Source organism: Pyrgilauda ruficollis, unplaced genomic scaffold, assembly GCF_017590135.1.
Source record: "Pyrgilauda ruficollis isolate IOZ18807 unplaced genomic scaffold, ASM1759013v1 scaffold12, whole genome shotgun sequence".
Taxonomy (NCBI): domain Eukaryota; kingdom Metazoa; phylum Chordata; class Aves; order Passeriformes; family Passeridae; genus Pyrgilauda; species Pyrgilauda ruficollis.
The window spans coordinates 360,115-381,380 of record NW_024510321.1 but is presented as its reverse complement, the minus strand read 5'-3'; the positions used below and the strand labels follow the sequence as shown (position 1 = coordinate 381,380).

The 21,266-nt window shown below is 43.1% G+C and overlaps 1 protein-coding gene across 1 annotated transcript in view; it reads right to left on the bottom strand.

The window, feature by feature from the left end:
• The window catches only part of OBSCN (obscurin, cytoskeletal calmodulin and titin-interacting RhoGEF), a 176,302-nt gene that overhangs the window by 105,584 nt on the left and 49,452 nt on the right, over positions 1-21,266 (bottom strand). Inside the window, exons 24-38 of the mRNA XM_041488781.1 lie at positions 20,636-20,905; positions 19,454-19,838; positions 17,524-17,558; positions 16,913-17,179; positions 15,776-16,045; positions 14,881-15,147; positions 13,887-14,153; positions 12,061-12,333; positions 7,738-8,004; positions 6,594-6,860; positions 5,569-5,832; positions 4,232-4,498; positions 3,617-3,880; positions 2,405-2,671; positions 1,110-1,376 (exon numbers count right to left, since the gene is read on the bottom strand). Of these exons, the coding sequence (XP_041344715.1) occupies positions 1,110-1,376; positions 2,405-2,671; positions 3,617-3,880; positions 4,232-4,498; positions 5,569-5,832; positions 6,594-6,860; positions 7,738-8,004; positions 12,061-12,333; positions 13,887-14,153; positions 14,881-15,147; positions 15,776-16,045; positions 16,913-17,179; positions 17,524-17,558; positions 19,454-19,838; positions 20,636-20,905 (3,897 nt within the window). The remainder of the gene's footprint in view (positions 1-1,109; positions 1,377-2,404; positions 2,672-3,616; positions 3,881-4,231; positions 4,499-5,568; positions 5,833-6,593; positions 6,861-7,737; positions 8,005-12,060; positions 12,334-13,886; positions 14,154-14,880; positions 15,148-15,775; positions 16,046-16,912; positions 17,180-17,523; positions 17,559-19,453; positions 19,839-20,635; positions 20,906-21,266) is intronic.

Genomic DNA, 21,266 nt, shown 5'->3' with positions numbered 1-21,266 from the left:
CCATGACCTGCCTCTAACATTAACATGTTCATATTCACCACTTCACAGCTGATTCCAATACTCCTGTCTACCTATTTCACTCTGAAATAATCTGTCTTGAACACTAATGACCTGAATTCTGATTAAAAGTCACCAGCCAGGGTGACAGCACTGCTGGAGATCCCTGCCTTTCCTAACATCATAATTTATATTTCTGGTTCAGGAAAAAAAAAAACAAAAAACCAGTAATATAGCTGCAGGTGCATCTTTAACCCAAAATTTCCAAGGATATCACAACACTAATATCAGGACTACAGGGATTTTTTTAGCAGCATTCAACAAGTTGTCTTATGATGTGCCACTAAAATAAAATGGAAGCGACTTGTAGAGGGATGAAAATGATAGGTCAAAAGAGGGGAGGAACAGAAATTCCCCCAGCTGGGAGAAAGAAGATGAAGAAAAAGTGTGCAGAAAATCTGGGAGAATAGTTTTGCCTCCTCAATTTCCCCTTGTCCTTGGCAGCTTTTTATCCATAAGAGATGTCTCAAATAAAAGCTGTTCTTCCAACTATGGGAGCCGTACATGAACTGCTCCTTCTGGAGGGGCAACCAGAGCTCATCACCATTCACCATGGCAGAGCCAGGAACAAAATTCCCCCCATTATTCCCTAAGTCAGGACCTGCAGAATAATGCTGAGTGGTGGGGATTTATTTAAGTACCATTTTCTCAGCAGAATATACCATGATCCTGCAGAAGAGGAGGGTGGTCACCCATTCCAGAATGGAAAAACCTCTCACTGACTGAGCTCAGCAGATTTAAAGAACTTTCCTTCAGGTTAAGCATGGAAATCCACTGATGTCAGGGAGACACAATGAGAAAACCCCTGAGAACAATCTTCTTCTGGAGGTCTGCTCACTCTTGCTCCCTGAGATGAGAAATTCTCACAGCTTTTTTTTACTCTGATATAAAGCCATCAGTTCCAAACTGACAGACAATGGGAGATGGAATGAAACAGCACCAGCAAACCAGGAAAATGCTGCAGAATCAAAACACCAAAGCAAGTGGGAGGGAGAGAGAGAAAAGGGATGTCCTTGAGGTTCTGCTATCCCAACGGAGAACGGCTTTTTTACCGTGGACTGTCAAGACAGCCGAGGTCTTCTGGTCTCCACAAACACAGGTGTATTCTCCTGTATCTTCCACCTCCAGATCTCGGATCAGCAGCTCTGCAGCTGTATCTTCCTGTCTCATCCTGTACTTTTCACTTGGTTTGAGTGCCTTGTCCCCTTTTTTCCACTCCACCGGGACGCCCACCTTGCTCAGCTCGCAGTGCAGAGTGGCTGTAGCACCGTCTGTGGCTTCCCTGTTCTTCAGCCCTTCCTTGAAAAATGCAGGCAAAGCTGAAGGACAGCAATATCAGCAGTGAGATGTAGCACTCCAAAGAGTTAAAATTATGTTTAAGTTTCCTTTTCCCTCTTATCTTGAACTTGATTTATCAACACAAGAATAGAGATTCTCATGGGTCTCCATGAATCAGCGTTGGGAAAGAAATGCCATCACTAGGAGAGGATTTAATGCTTGCAGTAATCCATAGAGGTATTTTACACAAATCAATACAAATAGAGGTCAAAACACCATTTTTTTTCCCTGTGAAATTTCAAGCAAAAAGAACAACATTTTGAAATTTCTGGAAAGAAAATAGTTTTCTTTTATGACATTTTAAACTACAATGGGAGGATGTTTGCTGTTTCCACATACTTAAGCAAACAAAGAGACATTTTACACTTCAAAAAAATGAAACACTGGAGTTTCATTTTAAATGTCAGTTTGAAATGAAATTGTTCATTTCAATACATGGTGGGAAAACAAGCATTTTCACCTGAACTGACATACCCTTCAAAGATGTCAGGTTCAGTGAAAATCAAAGTTCTCCCTGAGAATGATTGTCCTTTAGAAGTCCTGGGCTTGTTTTACACAGAACACCAACTGAATTCCATGACAACTGGGCTGTAAGCATAAAAGCACTTTGTTGTCTCAGGAATGGAGTACGGGCATAAGATTCCATGGAGTAACCTAACCTTTTGGAATTTTACAAAACCTTGAAATCCCTAAGATATAATCCTTTTGTTCTTGACCACAACAGGGGGTCTAGTAAAGGACCTTTCACAGGAAAAGCAAAATGAAGGCCCCTAATTAAAAGAGTGGCAGCAACCCTGGTTGCCTTGCTCTGAGCTTGGACACCGATATCCCTCTTGTGCCACAAATTCCAGCTGCACAGATGCCAATGGATGCACTTCACTGGCATTGGTGAGCTGTGGATAAAGGTTTGGCTGAAGAAGGAGATGGGATGGCAACCAGGGGTCTGCCCAAAGGAACAGAGAAACCAGGGTAGTTACTTTCAGGATGTGTCTTGTTTTGTTTGTTTTACCATGAACTGTTAAAACTGCCATGGTCTGCTGGTCTCCACACACACAGGAATAATTCCCAGCATCCGCTGTGTCTAGATTTTGGATCATAAGCTCAGCCACGACACCTTCCCGCCTCATTCTGTATTTGTCACTTGGCTTGAGGGTCTTGAAGCCCTTCTTCCACTCCACGTTAGCAGCAGCCTTGTTCAGCTCACAGCTCAGGGAGACACTTTTACCCTCAGTGGCTTCTTTGTCCGTGAGCCCCTTGGTGAAAAGAGCAGGCAGGACTGCAGAGCAAACACGGACATGGCATCAACCCTGGGAAAGCCTGAATCCATTACTTAATCCCTCTCTTATCTCCCTGGAGCCACCAGACCTTCTTGATCTCCTCCAGGATTTAGTTCCTCTGCAATTTTTCTCCAGCCTCTAACCCTTCAAAAGGGTTAACCCTTCAAAAGATAATTCAGCCTAATTTTTTTTGCTGTCCTCAAGATTTAAAACTTTCTTTAAATTCAAGTCTATCTGCAAATTAGTTGACAAATCAACTACCCTTTACTTTATAGACGATAAAATCAAAGACATAAAATTAGAGGCTGTATTTCAATATGAGACCCAGAGCATTTTGCTTCCCTGGAGAAAAGCAGGAGTTCTACAGAAGGGCCTCATTCATGGCACTGTCTGAATTTTTATAAAAAAGAGTCCCTTAAAGCAGAGCAGTTGCAAACATGCTGTCAGGTTTTTGCAGAAATATTTGCTTAGGAAGTATTAAGCCAAAATTGGTGGAAAACAAAAAGAGCTGGGAATAGCAGGAGCATTAAAAGCCTATTTTTTATTAAGACTGTTCTTGTGTATCATCATACATTGATGAAAACTTGTTCCTCTTAGGAGCAACAAGTGCCACATTCTAAGCCATGAAAAATCAATATTATTCCCACTTTTAGGTCAGTTCCTATGGGAAAACTTCTAAACAAGAAGCTATTCTGGACTAGGGAGGTTGTGTTGAGTTGGGGACCTCTTCTCCACTTCTCTTTTGACTAAAGCACCTTGGAAGCACATCAAGAAGGTATCAGGTGAAAGGAGAAAAAGAGAGAAAGAAGAAAGGATAGGAAGATTAATCAGCAGAAAGGAGGATTGGAAGTACACAGGGATCAGAGGAAGCAGAAGTAAGACAGGAAGAGATCTTGGAATTACACAGGTTGACTTGGAACATGCGCTGAGAATTTCTTTTTTACCATTTACTGCCAGAGCAGCCGTAGTCTGTCGGTCTCCACACACACAGCTGTAATCCCCAGCATCTGCCAAATCCAAATCCTGGATTGTCAGCTCCACAAAGGGACCTTCCTGCTCTATTTTGTACTTTTCACTCGGCTTGAGCACCGTATTCCCCTTTTTCCACTCAACTGGGGCTGATTTGCTCAGTTTGCAGTGCAAAGTGACTGCCTCTCCCTCTGTAGCTTCCTTGTTCATCAGTTCTTCTTGGAAGAGGATAGGCAAGGCTGAAGGATGCAATACCAACAGAGAAGGAATCAGCACCAGAATGAAATTAACTGGAGTTACTGGGCTGCAGTGTGTGCACTCAATCAAGAATGCTCTGTTTCTATGTGGGTACAACTGAAAAACGGGTTAAAACCTCCTAGAGGAGAGAGAAATAAATTAAACAATATACAACATACAGCTGCTGTCTCAAGGCAAAAAAAAAGCACAAGGGAATATTCCCTATTAGGGCGACTCTGGCACTACAGAGCCAAGAATATGAAAACCCTAAGGAATCACACTCTGCTTGACCAGGAATGCTGCCAAAACTGCTACGTTTGGGGCATAAAGAGAAACGTGGGTAGGAGGGTTACCATTCACTCTCAAAGCAGCTGTGCTCTCCTGCTCTCCACACACGCAGGTGTAGCTCCCAGCATCCGTCAGGTCGAGGTCTTGGATAACCAGCTCGACGAAGCGCCCTTCCCGCCGCGTTTTGTACTTCCCGTTTGGGACCAGCGCCTTCCCGTCCTTCCTCCACTGCACGGAGCCGCCCGGCCGGCTCAGCTCGCACTGCAGCGTCGCCGTCCCGCTCTCCGTGGCCTCCTCATTCCTCAGCTCTTGCTTGAAATGGACTGGCAGGGCTGGGAGATGCAGAAGGGAAAGGGATTGCCACCCTAGACCCCGCTCAGAGGATGAGTTGTGATTTATCGCGTGCCTACCTGAGCCTTACTCCAGCACCCTTATCCCTTAAGCTCATCCTGTCTTTTTTCATGGCTGGGGAAAGAAATTCTCTACTGAATTGTTCTGTGGGAATCAACAAAACCATGATCTTGATTGGCTGAGATCATGCATAAAGAGATGAGGCAGTCATATTTTCTGGAAAAATCCCTTCGCCCAGGATTCTTCTCCTGGGAAGCTGAGAAGCCTCAGAGAAAAAGAAAAACAATATTATCTTATTTGTTTCTCCTGTGTTTTGCTGCTTTGGAATGTGGCTGGAGATTGTTTATCCAACAGGTGATTGTTTCATTGTTTTCCTGTGAATTGTTTTGACTCAATGGCCAATCAGTGCCAAGCTGTGTTGAGGCTCTGGAAAGAGCCATGTGTTTTCATTATTATCGTTTTAGTGTAAGTATGCTTTCTGTATTCTTTAGTATAGTGTAGTATAGTATTCTTTAATATATTATCATAAAATAATAAATTAGCTTTCTGAGAACATGGAGTCAGATTCATTATTCCTTCCTGCAACGGGGCACCCTGCAAATACAATACTTAAGCACATCCTGTCTTTTTTCATAGGTGGTAAAAGAAATTCTCTATTGAATTGTTCTGTGGGAATCAACAAAACCATGATCTTCATTGGCTGAGATCATGCATAAAGAGAGACAAACTCATTCTCATCATTACACATGATGAACCCTCTGAAACAGAAAATCCTAAGGAATCTTATGTTTCCATGCTAATTCAGGAAAACACACATGCAGGACAACATCCTTCACTCAAGGGAAGGTGAGAAGACAACACAACACACACACATCCAACATGGGGTACAATGAAATGGAGATGGGGGACAGGAGTGACACGAGCAAGTGGATGGAAAAAGCAGTGGAATCAGGACGTGAAGGAAGCTGTTGTGAGGGAACATACAGAGAGGAGGAGGAAAAAGGTGGACAAAAACATTCCAGAGTTTCATAGGTTATTTCTGCCTTTTTACCATTCACTGACAAAGCTGCTGTGGTTTTTTGGTTCCCCACTAGACAGGAATAGTCTCCAGCATCCTTTGGCTCCAGGTCGTGGATCACCAGCTCAGCCACGGTGCCCTCCTGCCTCATCTTGTACTTGTTACTGGCCCGGAGAAGAGTTTGCCCCTTCCTCCACTCCACGGGGGCCTCTGCGCCCAGCTGGCACCTCAGGGTGGCTGTCCCACCTTCCACAGCTTCCACGGGCTTCAGCTCTTCCTTGAAGAGCACGGACACAGCTGAGGAGTGAAGCATTCTCAGTTTACTTCAGGCGCATCGTCACCACATGGTGACCTCACACAGGACTTAAAGGCAACACAAATTCAAATTCTCTTGGCACACAAAGCAAAGAAGCTCTGACCTACCTGCACCTCCAGGAGTCTGCTGATATTTACAGAAGAAACAAGAGTTTCGGACAAAATGAAAAAAAGAACAATTATTTCCTAATAATTAGAATACCAAAATAATTATCCTTCTGCTGCCCAGAGTTGGTCACAGACATGTAAAATCTTGTTGAGAAAGTGGAGAGAAGAATGGGACATTCTTCCATAAAAGGTGTAGTTGAGACCCTTCCTGCCTCTTGGCTTAGAGCTTGGACAGTCGCCTCTATCCAAAGCATAAGAAACATTTCATATGGAAGAAAAGATATTATTTCATCAAGAACCTTTGATTGATACATTTTAGCATGAAGTTATCATCCCAAAAAAGAAAGAACATAACGGACCCAGCCAGAGCTCTATCCTTGGATAGTCACCTCTATCCAAAGCATAAGAAACATTTCACAGGGAAGAAAAGATATTATTTTATCAAGTACCTTTGATTGACATATTTTTAGCATGAAGTTATCATCCCAAAAAAGAAAGAACATAACGGACCCAGCCAGAGCTGCCTTTTGTTTGTGCTGATCCTTGTTCTCCTGAACACTCTGAAAGTGCTCAGGGTTAGCAGGACCATGGCAAGAACAACAACAAAGGGTCACAAGCAGGTGTCTCATTCCTACCATGGATTTGGACTTGGGCTGTGGTCTGCTGGTCTCCAGTGTCACAGGTGTATCTTCCCGCATCTTCTGGCTCTGCATTATGAATCACCAGCTCTGCCACTGTCCCCTTCTGCTTCATTTCATATTTGGCACTTGCCTGGAGCGTGGCTTCTCCCTTCTTCCACACCACGGTGGCATCAGCTTTTGTGAGTTCACAGCGCAAGGAGACGGATTTCCCTTCTTCCACAGCCGTGTTCTCCAGGGCTTGTTTGAAAAGCACAGGCACAGCTGGAACACAGAGCCAGGGGTTAGGACAGGCCCTCCTGAACTGCTCTACATCAAATCCCTCCATGAGAGCTGTCACCTCTTAAATCCAGGCCTTTTCCAAGTGAGCAGAGCAGCCCTAGCCCTCCATTTGCTGTGTGGCACAAGGCGATTCCGCCTGGGAGCAGGAATAAATCTCTCCCTCTCATGTTACCATCTCACTGTGGATTCCTAGAAATGTGGGGCAAGTTTCTTTTATTTTTAAAAAGGACCTTTTCAGATTCCTCTGGGAACCATCACCTAATGAATTCCCTGCTCCTGCAGGGCTCTGAAATAACTTTCGTATCCTATATTTCTCATGTTTTCTGCTCCAGCACACATTACTAAAGGCAGTGTATTTGTTTAAGGGCAGTGGAGAGTGGAAATGACACCTATGAGTCTTTGAAAGGATGTTTTGGGGAGTCTGGAGTCTATTAATTACTTGATCACCTTCAATTTTCCAGGGACTGGATTCCTGTTTCCACATCCTTATGCTCCAGTACTAGTGGTCTCCAGCTCCAGTTTTAATCACAGCCATGTAAAGCAGCTGATAGGGCAGGAACTACAGCACAGAGAAAATTAATCCTCTGCACTTAATTTACCTTTTTTTCCCCCAGTGGACAGTTACAGATTGAAAACCCCAAGCAAAGAATATGAAATCACATGAATGAAATACCTCCAGGTGCCTACAAGGGTGCAATATTACCTTTAAATTTTACTTATTAAAGATGGCGCTGCCACAAAGAAAAAAGAAATGTTCTGTGATTTTTGTTTAATGGATCTAATGAAGTGTTATGCAATTTTTGTTAATGGATCTATTAAGCACCTGATTAAGTGTGGCAATGTCTCAAATTGTACCCACCATTCACTTTGACCTGAGCAGTGGTTTTCAGTTCCCCAGCACTGCAGGTGTAGTCCCCAGCATCTACAGACTTCACATCTCGAATTATGAGCTCTGCCACAGTCCCATGCTGCTTAAATTCATACTTCTCACTGGCATAGAGAACAGTGTCTCCCTTCATCCACTTCACTGGGGTACCAGGTTTGCTGAGCTCACAGGTCAGCCTGACCTGCTTTCCTTCTTTGGCTTCTTCGTTTTGGAGCTCTTGCTTGAAGAGAACTGGTGTTTCTGAAAAAAGGAGTAACACAAATGTTAAAAGAAACATGTGAGGCTGGAAATTACTTTTCTGTTTTAGTGTCAGACTTTGTTTTTGAGACAGAAAACCACAGGAATGAAAAAGCATTAGCAAAGAGTAAACAGATGCTGACATCTCACATCTGGCTGCCAGCACTTTACAGTAGAAAAAAACCCAAAACCTGAGGCCAGCTGTTTATTTTCTTTTTAACCACTATCTGCACTGCTGAAGATGCTGCTGCTCTTACTGTTTTCATAATTAATGTCAGTGGCAGATGCTGCACTGCAGTTGATGACACAAACTGTGCTGCAGATGGCTGCTCAGAGCTGGACCACCAGCACAAAAAACATAAAACTTGACTGAGGTCAGCTCACACACAACACAGAGCACACAGAGGAATGGCAAAGCACTTTCTGTCATGACCAGCAGTATTGATTTCTCATCACAAAAAACCCCTACAGTGTATTTTTATTTTTTTTTTTTATCCAGCATTAGCACAGATTTAAAACCAGCACAGAGCAAACACAGAGAGGGAAGCACAGCTGGACGTGGCAGAGTCCCTGTGGAGATTCCCCTGCAGGCTCTGTCACAGCCTGGGATTCAAGGCTGTAAGGTGAGCTTGTGCAGGGAAGGCACTTTTGGGGGAAAAATAAACTCAACTGAAATGTTCAGATAAGGAAAAAATAAATTCTTCTTGAATTATGCTGTCTTAAGAATATACAAGCCAGCTACTGACCTGTGATGCACTAAACCTGTGGCTGTTGGAAATCTACACCCTATTATCCTGTTCCACTTTTATCTCCAATTTGGGACACTCAGTGTCACATGACTACTGAATTTCTATTTTCTCTTTCTGCCTTCTGCTGTTCTGATGTGACTCTGACAGATAAAGGAAAGTTTCCCAACAGTGAAATTCCTTGTAGACATCCTTATGACTTGACTCCTTGACCTCAGTCCATGTGTTTAAATCCTACATCCATCCACACCCTTCTCTGTGAGGGGAAAAATGGGGCTGTTGTGGGAGCATTACAAATGTGGTTCTTTTCTAACAGAAAATTGTTCATCCAGATCCTACTGGAGTCAACACAGATCTTTGTTTTGTAATGGATATTGGGAAAATATCCTTGTGCTACAGAAAGACAGAAAATCGGGATCATTAACAATGATCTTCATTGCATCATCCAGGTTTTCTCTTTCTTGCACAGCCTCAGGTTGGTTCTTTGTGCTCTAGAAAAATCCTGTGAGCAGCTTGTCCTCCTGCTTGGTGCTCTGTGGTTCAGGTTGACCATTCCAGCAACCCAAATACTTTTTTTGTTCATGCTGACTTCCCTAATGCAGATGCAGCTTCTGATCAGTCCATGCCAGGTGTGCAACAGCAGCTGCACACAGGACATCCTCTGGTCTGGATAAACACAGCCTGTGCCTATAAAATCCTCCCTGGACCTGCTCAAACCTGCCAGGGGGGTGATTTAACTCACAGAGAGATTTAACTTACAGAGGCAGGAGCAATTATAAGGTGATATTTGGTGGGCCTGGTTCTGACCTGGGTGAGACCCAACGCATACCCAGCTCAGAGTTAAAAGACTCACCCAAGAACAGAATATTTTGGTTTTGCCTCAGCTCAGACAACAGCCCTTTAGATTATAGAATCATAGAACATTTAGGGTTGGAAGGGACCTTTAAAGCTCATCTATTCCAACCCCCTGCCATGCCCCCAGACATCTCCAACCAGGCAGCTTAGAACTCAAACCAACTTGATCTTGAACGTTTCCAGGGATGGAGAATCCACCACCTCTCTGGCAAACTCCTACAGTGTTTTACCACCCTCATTGCAAAAAACTTCTTCCTTACATCTGCTTAAATTAACCCTCTTTGCCTTTAAACCATCTCCTCACATCCTATCAAGCAGGAGAGCACCTCCTGCCCGGTGATGCTCTTTGGGTGCATTGCTCTGAATAAATCTGGCTGCCTAAAGCAATTGGACTGACAAATGTGGGGCTGTGAGCTCCCTCCCTGGGGAGAGCCATCACTGGAGACAGCTCCAGGAGGTGATCCATCCTTTCTGTGGATTGCCTCTCAGCCTGGGGTGTTCTCCTGTGTTGAGGTGAACACCCCGTATGTGGAGACTCAAGGCTTGACTCCATTTCAGAAGGCTGATTTATTATGTTATATATTATACTAAAATACTACATTAAAACTATACTAAAAGAACAGAGAGAAAAGAAAGATCAGAAGGCTACAAAGAACAAGAATAGAATAGAATGCATAACAAAATCCTGTGACTGCTCACAGCCTCGGCACAGGTGGCTGTGGTTGGTCATCAATTGAAAACAATCCACATGGACCAATGGAAGATGCACCTGTGGCATTCCACAGCAGCACATAGTTATTGTTTACATTTCTTTCCTGAGGCTGCTCAGAAGGGAAAAAATCCTAGAAAAGGATTTTTAATAAAATATCATAACTACACTCCTGCTGCTCTCTTTTTGGGGTTTGGAATGAGATGATCTGTAATGTACCTTCCAACCCAAACCATTCTAGAATTCCATAATTCTCAGAGGCACTAAAGCTTCCCAGAGCTAGAGCCAGGTCAGATGAAGGATTCTCCTCATTCACATTCTGCCACCTCTCTGGCAGCTCTTCCAGATGACTTGATGAGAACCCCTCAGTGCACACCACAATGTTCCTTCTCAGTGTCGTTTCATGTTTTTAATTCCAATTAATTACTTTGGGCTCAGTGTTAGGGCCCAAATCACCCCAGAAGTTCTTACCCCTGACAGTCATAACTGCACCCCTTTTGGCTGCTCCAGCCTCACACTCACATCTGTCACTGTCTCTTTCTTCTGCCCTGCAAATGACAAGCTTGGCTTCAAACCCTGACTGCCTGACGTTACATTTGGAAGAATTCCCAAGGCTCTTCCCATCTTTGCACCACTTCTCAGGGCTGTCTGAGCTGGAGGTTTCACACTGAAGGCTCACATCCTCTCCCTCAGTCACTTCAGTGTCAACCAGCTCCTTTGTGGAGACAAAGGGCTTCTCCAGATTCATATAAAAAACCAGGTGACATGGTTCAGAAGAGGTGTGGATTCTCAGATGACAAGTAATCTGTGAGATTTGGATCCAGGATCGCTTGTATGAAATCTATAGGTCAGGGTTAGTAACAAATAATCTGGTGTTTGTGACTATAAAGCCCTCAGGAAGGCAGCAGTGATTTTGCAAACTGTTGTTTAGCTGTTAAATTATATCTGGGAGAAACTGAGAAGAAAAGATTACTGCTAAAGAACATAAATATATAGCCTTTTGCAAATAAAACCTTTCATTTTCCCTCAAGATAAAGAAATCCATTTGCGTTTCTGCAGCTTAGCAAAATTTGGGCAAATTTACAACTTTTGTAAAAAGAAAATTTCTTTGAAACAAATGTGGTTATTCTGGAAAAAATGAGATTATGGTCTGGCACAGTGGAGACTGTGTGTTTAACATCTGGGCCACGAGAAGTATTTATATTTCCAGTAAGGAAACATCTCTCCAATCCCACATTCTTGGGCTGTCTGCCATTCACTTCATTCATTTATCTTTGCTACCAAACACTGCAGTTTTACCTCAGTTTAAGTCCTCCAGAGAAAACAATCCATTGCCAACAATGAATAGCAGGGAACACATGCAATGTTGCCTTTCAAAAAATGAAAACTTTATGAATTTAAAACTTACTGGGTGCCCTTTTCTTTTATTGAATTAATTGATTTCTCCTCATGAATCATCACCTTATCAGCTTGAGAAAAACTGAATGAGGCATCCACTGTACCATCACAGCATTATAATATTCCCATCTAAATCTAATAAACCCTCCAAGAGTTGTCCAAGATTACAAAGGGTTCATTCTCCAGCCATAATTTCATTATATAATTAATGTTATTCTTGAAAATGCACAGATATACAATGATGGTGCTACATTTGCAGCATTTTTGCTCCTTTTTTTACCACCTACCCACATTAACCCCACTTATTTCCACTCATCATTTCCTCTCCTACAGTTGTGATGATGGATTTACCTTTAACAACCAAACTGGCAGAGGTTTTCTTATCACCAGCTTCAAATGTAATGACCCCCGAGTCCTTCAGTGAGAGCTTTTTCAGCGTTAGCAGGTGATATCCACCAGGCTGGGACTGGATCTCATTAAGTTCATTGGTATGGAGTGGGGTTTTATCCAAAAACCACTGCACTCTGCTATAGTCTACGGGAGAGATTCTGCACTTGAACATGGCAGATTCTCCTTCTAACACAGTGACATCCTCCAGGTCTTCCGTTATTAGCACTTTCTGGCCTGAAAGGAACATAAATACATCAATTACTGGAACCTTCAGTTTCTGGCGTGAAAATCGACGTGGGAAAGCTCCCAAGATTTCCCACGTGAGCATTTCAAGTAAGGAACACGTTCATGACAGAGAAGATTGAAACAGAATTCCCCCAATATTGACACAAAACCCACTCATGGGAAGATAATATTTACAGGACACACATCAAAATAGGCAAAGACAACTTTGAAGCACCAGAAAACATAAAGCAGAACAAGTAGCCAGTACAATGCAAATTTTCTTCTAATGAAATCCCTGGAAAGGTTGGAAGGATGAGACCCTGACAGTGTTACTGGGCTCTAAACATCAGCAAGAAATGATCTCTCCCTTGACAACCTGCCTGATTTTCTACAGCAAAAATAACTTCCTTTCCATGGGATAGAGCCACTGATCCCACACCTTCTTTGAGTTCAGTCCAACCATAAACACAGTGGGAAATGGAGAAAATGTCTGAGTGTGGATTTGGTTAAAAAAAAACCAAAACATCTGCCCTGACAACCTCCCTGTACAGACACATACATCCCTAACTAAAAATAAATATATAAATATAAACACACATACAAAGATAAACCTCACTATAAATATATATAAAATAAGGTCAGCATTGTATACAAAAATATCTCTGATGTTCCTCCTACTCATAAAACCAGCACAGGATTTTTTCACTTTGATGTTCATGACAGAGAAGTGGTTTTTTTCCATTCAGAAAAAGCTGGTATCAAAAACCTCAGAGTGAATTCAGACAGCTCAGAGCCTGAGATTAGGATGTGGGTTAAACCCATTTCTTTGCTTCCTGAGGATGCTGTAGCAGATCATCAGAGGAGGAGGATGACTTTACCCCATTGTCTTTAAAAACTACAATAATAAGTAAGTGAACACTGCTGTTGTACCTCCATCTGATTATTCTTAAATCATGCAGGGTTAGGTGGGATATGGGGAAGGAATTCTTCCCTGTAAGGGTGGGGAGGCCCTGGGAAGCTGTGGCTGCCCCTGGATCCCTGGAAGTGTCCAAGGCCAGGACAGACAGGGCTTGGAGCAGCCTGGGACAGTGGAAGGTGTCCCTGCCCATGGCAGGGGTGTGGGACTGGATGATCTTTAAGGTCCCTCCCAACCCAACCCACTCCATTATTCCATAGACCATTCTATTTTTCCAGCACCTTTTAGGAACCACTCCTTGGAAGAGGAATGAAGGGGTAGGGAGAAAAGCCTGAGGGCAGGATAATTTTCCCTCATCCACCAGCAGGCACTGTGGATCACATCCATTTTATATTCACACAGGAACACCAATCTGTCCCCTCACTTGAGCCTTTAAATCACACCCAAAATACTCCAGGGGTAATTGCTTCCAACTGCTCTGCATGTCCAGCTCTACATTCCCATGTTTTTGGCCACGTGTTCCTGCCATCCTGAGTGAGACAGAGCCAGAAATCTGCAGCTCTGCCACCCTGCTGAGATACAGCTCTGCCTGTGCATGTTTCCCATGGCAGAAAAGGGATGTAAATCACATTCTTCTCATCCATACCTTGCACAGTTAGCTTGGCTCTGGACTGGGCATCCCCAATGTCACAACTGTAAGTGTCACTGTCGCTTTTCTCCAGGTTCTTTATGGTCAGCTGGAGGACTTGTCCTTTCTGTGTGATCTCGTATTTCCTGCCAGCCCTGAGCTCAGCGATGCCTTTCCTCCAGACCACAGAGGATGCAGCTCTCTCACTCTGGCACACAAAAACTGCAGTTCCACTTTCATCCACTTTCAGGTCTGAGAGTTCTTTGACGAAATAATTAGGTTTTTCTGGAAGGAAAAAGAAATAATTTTAAAAGATGACCAAGACAGATTTGTCACCCAAACTAATCCTGAGCATCCAGAATCATCTTGGATCCTCTCTGCTCTGACTCAAAGAATCATCAAAAAAATAAACATAGAATCATTTAAGCTGAAAAAGACCTTAAGATCACCAAGTCAAACTATTAACTTAATTAAACCATACTCCAAATAACCACATCTACACATCTTTTAAATCCTCTCTCTAGTGGTGACTATACCACTTCCCTGGGCATCTTCTTCCAATGTCTGACCACCCGTTCCATGAAGAAATTTCTTCTCACATCCAATCTAAAACTTGAGACCATTTCCTCTCATCCCATCCGATGGAAGGATTCTAAGATCACCAGGTCCCCTCCTGTCACAGGACATAGCAGGTGAAATACCAGGGAAGTTTAATGCCATGGTCCATGGACTGATGAGGTCTCCTTTTGCAAACAACTTTCATCACTCATATTCAAAATAGAATTATTCAAATTGCCGGTTTTGATTGGCTGGTTACAGAGCCCATAAGATTTTTCAGCATCCAAAAGGTGCTTTTTTCATATCTAATTTTTTTAAGCTTTTAATCAATGATTTTTTTTTTTTAAACTAAAATTTTCTTCTCCTCCATCTGCCTCGGCAGGATAAATCTAAGGTTGTAGATATTTACACCCAACCTCTGAACCTGCCAGCTGCTCTGCACCCTTCAGCTGACCTTGCACTGTGATCCTGGCTGTTGTTTTGGAGGTCTCAGTCTCACAGGTGTATTCCCCACTGTCCTTGACTGTGGAGTCTCGGATGATGAGAGTGGCCCGTGTCCCCTCTTGCTGCAGGTCGTATTTCTGGCTTTTCCTGATTGCTTTGCCATCCTTGTACCACCTGATGGTCACATCAGCTTTGGACAGCTCACAGCTCAGGTTGATGTCCTGCCCTGCTGGTGATGTTTTATCCTCCAGCTGTTTTGTAACCTCTGTAGGTTTTTCTGCAGAGATTTAAAAAAAAAAAAAAAAAGGAATCTTTGAATTAAAATAATTTCTGTATGGTTGGGCTTCTTTGCAATTCAAATCATAGAATCCCAGAATGGTTTGGATTGGAAAGGATCCCAAAGATCATCCCATTCCACCCCCTGCCATGGGCAGGGACACCTTCCACTATCCCAGGCTGCTCCAAGCCCTGTCTGTCCTGGCCTTGGACACTTCCAGGGATCCAGGGGCAGCCACAGCCTCCCTGGGCAACCTGTGCAAGGTTGGAAGATGATGGAAGGTTCCTTCCAACCCAAACCATTCTGGGATTTCCTGGCTCTATGGAAAAGGACTAACTGCAGATTATGAACCATGTCTGAAAATTACTAATTTCTTCTCTCCACTGACCATCTGGGAGCCTTGGGTGATTGTCTCTGATGCACAGTCTGGGCTGTAATTATCTGTACACACTACCTAGTGTAGCCAGTTCTCAAATATCTATTAAAAGTTTCAGCAGTTCACTTGGTTTTAAGGGAAAATCTCAGCTCTTCAAGGTTCACAGGGAAGGTTGCTCTTGACTCAGATCATAATGAGTGTTTGCTGGCAAACCTTATGAAAATTCATCCATGGTTTTTCTGATCCTGTTACCTTTCACAACCAGGGAAGCCTTGGAGGTGAGACCACGGGCAGTGAAGATGACTTCCCCAGTGTCACCAGGAATCACATTTTTGATACTCAGTGTGTATTTCCGACCAGCATTGGAGGCTTTAAACCTCCCCCCACTTTCTACTTTTCTCCCGTTCAGCATCCAGTTGAAGTCATCAATACTTTCGTGGGACAAAATGCACTCAAAAGTGCAATCTTCTCCTTCCTGGATTTCAGTGTTCTTGAGCCTTTTGGTGATGCCAATGTTCAGTTCTGGAGAACAAAAATTACATTAATGCAAATTAAAAATGCTTTTATGATAGATATGAGTATAGTAATGGCGTTTTTAACTCATGAGAGGGATTTATCTGCTAGATTGGCAGGACACCACTGTATTCCTCACAGATGGCTGTGACATGGGAAGGATTTTTCAGGCTCAGAATCATCTCAAAGTTGTACAAAAAGAGAAATGTGAATCTCCTGGTTCTTTTCCTGCTCAGGAAGGACTGAATGAAGAACAGCTCCATGGGGAAGATTCAAGATTTAATGAATTAGAGAAGAGAAAAGCTGTCAGAAAAGAAGCCTCTGGGACAATGGGTGAAGTTCTCCTCCATGCTGACAGAAGAAATGTTTGAGATTTTTTACTTGTTACTCCTGGTGTTCAGACCAGGCAAATTCAAAATTTTTTCTCATTAACATTATGAGTTTGAAAGCCATGAACAATTCTTTGTCCTTCACGCCGACACAAGGATTAGAGGACAGGCTGAACAGCTGGGTTCCTCAACAGATATTGTCCTGCTTTTGTGTTCCTACAATGGACTCTGAGTCAACAACTCAAAATATGAAATAGGCTGCTTGGGGGATTTTTTTGTTGTTAGTTGGGATTTTTTTGTATAAATTTTTGCTTTTCTGGGAGGATTTCTGCACTTTAGGGATGTTCAGGAAGAAAATATTGTCACTACATTCCTGACACCTGATTTTCACTTAGAAACCCCAGATAAACTTAGACCAAAATTGACAGGGATTGTTCAGACATCACAGTATTATGTGAGATTTGTTCAGTAACAGGTGAGAGCCCAAGGGACCAAGCCCACGTATATTTTTAACACCCCGTGAGAGGCCACTGTCTACAACACTTACCCTGAACGCTGACCTTTGATTTGGCAACATCAGTGCCGATGTCACAGGTGTATAACCCCGCATCTGTCTTTTCAAGGTCATGGATAAGGAGGCAGAGGGTCTTCCCAGACTGTATCTCCTCATACTTCTTGCTAGAAGTGATCTTCACACCATCCTTTTTCCAAACAGGTTTGACCTTCTCTTTGGAGACTTCACATTCCAGTTTGATCACTCCTCGCTCCTCACCAAAAACATCATCCAAGGACTTCATGAAGACAGCAGGTTTCTCTGAAGGTCAAGAGGCAAAACAGAGAACAACCAGGATGTTTGGGACACTTTCAGTTGTTATCAAATATTTAGAGACATTAATAAACCCTTGGCAATATTGCTAATACCAATGCAGAACCAAACCAGTATCACCCTCCAGCACCCTCAATTCCTTCATCCTGCTCTCAATCCTTCATCCTGCTCCAAATCCCTTCATCCCAAGATTGTGTTGATATGAGGGGTTGCCCTGATCTAAGTGCAGCACCTCGCACTGGCCTTGTTGAACCTCAAGAGGTTCACATGGTCTCAGTTCTCGAGCGTGTCCATGTCCCTCTGGATGTCATCTCGACCCTCAGGCCTGTCACCTGCCCCACTCAGGTGGTAGTCCCCTGCACACTTGCTGAGGGTGCCCAAGAATGTGTTAAACCACAAAAACTCAGTTGTGTGACTGAGCTTTCAGACACATGAAGGACAGCAGGAAACTGTCTTGTCATGGCTGATTGAATCCAGCTCCAGACCTGATGTATTAAAAACCGCAGAATTACAGAATATCCTGAGCTGGAAGGGATCCACAAGGACCATCCAGTCCAACACCTGTCCCTGCACAGACATCCCAACAACCCCACACTGTCCCTGAGAGCATTGTCAAGCACTTCTGGAGCTTTGGCAGCCTTGGGACCATGATCACGCCCTGAGGAGCCTTTCCAGTGCCCACCACCCTCTGGGGGAAGAACCTTTTCCTGAAATTCAACATGAACCTCCCATGGCTCAGGCCCAGTTGTTTTCTCAAGTCCTGCCACTGGCCACCAGAGTGAGGAGGGGTTCTGGTCTATCTTGAAGTCCAGGAAACTTCCTCCATGAATGAGGGTCAGAGAGCCAGTGCTGTCCTGGGGGTCAGGGCACCCCAGAGCAGACAGAAATATTCCTGGTGCCCTGGGCTTCCACACACCATCATCATCATAAAACAGTTGTTATCACAAACACTTTCATGGAGTTTATTAGATGATTTATTCTGGTCTCCTGCACACCTTTGGTCACCATGTTTTGCTTACTTGGTTCTGCACTTGCTCCAACAGAAAAAAAAAAAATCTACTAAAAAGACTAATTACAGTTGTCTAGAACCCTCAGTTCTCTTTTTATATATAAATCAGTTTGGAGGTTTTGTTTGTGTTTTATTTAAAAATAAGTAATTTTTTTCTAAAATGATGTTACACTGACCCTAAGCATCCCACAGAGCTCCAATCCCAGTGTGCTTGTCACTGGACACACAAACACATTTTAACCAAATTGTCCCTCATTTCCAGGGAATCTGTGACACAGAGGATGAGATGAAGACAATTATTTTGGCCACAAAGGAAAAGTACAAAGAGGTTAAGCAAGTTTCTCAGGTTTAGGGAGCAGGAGGATTTTGATTCTTTTCTTTCCCAGTCCTTAAGCAGAGATTTCTCCTTGCAGCTTCTCTGCTCACGGAATTTTGTTTTCAAGAATGAGATAATTCAGAAGAGGGTTTGGAACTATTACTTTTTTCTTTTTTTTTTTTTTAAATATATATATTTGTTTGGATAGAATGGAGTCACAGAATCATTTAGGTTGGAAAAGACCTCTAAGTGAGCCAAACCATTCCCTCAGCACTGCCAAGGTCACCATGAAACCACATCCCCAAAACTTTTCAATCCCTCCAGATATGCTGACATCACCACTGCCCTGAGTATTTAATTTCCATGTCTGACAACACATTCAATGAAGAACCTCTGCAAAGCCAAACTGCTACCAAGAGCTGCTCCCTGGACTTTTGGAAATGATTCTGTAGCTCAGCTCCAAGTCTATCTAGAAGTGACACAGTGAACATCTCTTCTTGCAGTGTCACCTGAGGGGAAGAACTGGCTAAAAACAGTTCCATGCCCAGATGGGGTAGAACATCACTATGAATAATAATTGTATTCAGACACATAATAGTAGCTATAAAATATATTTATAGCAGGTAGACGAATGTATACAGATGTATAAAAATACAAATGTATAACAATGGCAGATAGAGAAGCTGACTCAGACGTCAGAAAATGAAAACCACAGCCAAGATCACCAGAACTGGAGGCCTGTAGCAGTTTAACACAAAGGATATTTTTAGGTGAAAGACCCAGAGGTCTAATTCCTTGTATGAAATGGACAATGATGTGCCCTGACAAATGTTAATTTGTGCCTTACCCAGATGTTGCCCTCCCACACGCATTACCAACTTCACAGATGGATTTCAGGACTGTGGAATCAGCACTTTGCTTGTGACGCTGCATTTACATAAAATTAGAAGATAACTGCGGGAATCTACCTCTCCTCAGGAGGAGGAACCTTGAGTGAAACAGACAACCATAAAGACCAGCACCAGGCCAGCCCTGCTGCTGCAAACCTCTCGTACCTTCAACGCTCAGCGTGGCTTCGGTCTCGGCGATCCCAGCCCTGCACTTGTACACGCCAGCATCCTCAGGCTTTACCTTCATGATCTTCAGCTCTGCTGAGTACTGGTCCCTCTTGATTTTGTACTTCTCCGAGGGCTCAATGAGCACTTGGCCCTTGAACCACTTGACGTGCTTTGGGGAAGGCCTGAAGTCACAGGACAGGATGACCGAGTGTCGCTCCAGGACGGTCTTGTCCTCCAGCTTCCTGGTGATCTGGATGTGGTAATCTGCCAGGCAAGGGTGGGGAGGAAGAATGGATCAATCTAAAGAAGGGGAAGGCTTTAATCTGTATTTCATGCCCATTAATTTCATATATGACTTTCTGTTTCGTGAACTGCTCAGGTCCTGCTACAAGTGTGTCTAACAGAACTCATGTGCTTTGAAGCTACAACAGCACAACGATCTATCAGGAAAGCTGATTTCTGTAAGATAATACTGTGTATTAACCACCAAATTCATGGTCCTCTTCTGGCTTGGTGCTTGCTTAATTTCTCTCTAATTGAGGTTTTCATTCAAGTAAGGGCAAATGAAAGACAAAACAAGGACTTCAGGATGTGATTGAAGAGATTTACCATGGTGACAGCAGAAGATAAAAAGCCTTGAGGCTTTGTGCTACATCAAGTCAATGACAAAATGAATTAAGTAAATGAGCTATCAAATATGTCTAGTTCAGAAATGGGACAAAATAAACTCTCCTGGCAAATTTGATCTGTTTTGTCCTCCTTGGTAAAGTCAAGAGAATAAAAATAAATCAGAAACCAGCTTTAACTTGATAGATTTGAATACCAGAGACACCAAAGTCATTTAATCAGATCCCTTCCTAAGTCTTTTCTGGCTCAGTTGGTGCATCCAGCATTGCTACCAACAACTTGCAGCTGGGAACCAAACAGATTTTCCAGGTACACATGCATTTCCAAGAACCCAGCCCAGAATAGAGAATATTTATGACAAATTACTTTCCAGGTACTGTGAGAGGGAAGATCTTGGTTCTGATTGACGTGATATATATTAAAAATCACATTACCTCTGACGAGCAGGTTTGCCGTGGATTTGGATTTGCCAATAGAGAACTGGATGGTGCCTGTCATATCAACACTTGTTCTTATTATTGTCAGCCTGTGGATGGTGCCCTCCTGCTGCATGATGATGTTTCTGCCAGCCTGCAAGGCTGCTCCCTTCAGGAACCACTTGGCAGGTTTCACAGATGGAATGGATGTCTCACATTCAAAATTGGCTTCTTCAGGCTCAGTCACGTCCTCATCACACAATTCTTTTACAATATTAATGGCTTGCTCTGGATGGAACAAGAGAGCAGGGATTTAGTAGCCATGAAAGCTTTTCCATTATCGGCCTGAACAGTCAAGACATCTTTTCTGCACTTATGAACTCAAAAGGCTGCTTTTATTCTGTATGAAAGCAAACACATATTGCTGGTCATAGGCCAGAAAGTGAATGTATATCTCCTGATTCCTAGTCCTAATTCTAAAGTCACCTTCCTACCCTGATATCAAACATGTAGTGCTATAAAATGGAAAAGAAGGTTCATTGGAATGCAGATGTTGATGAAAGGAGCTGCAACATTGATCTGAAAAACAGACTTTATCCAATACATTTGATAAATGTCTCTGGAATGGGAATTCCCTCATTCTCCTTAG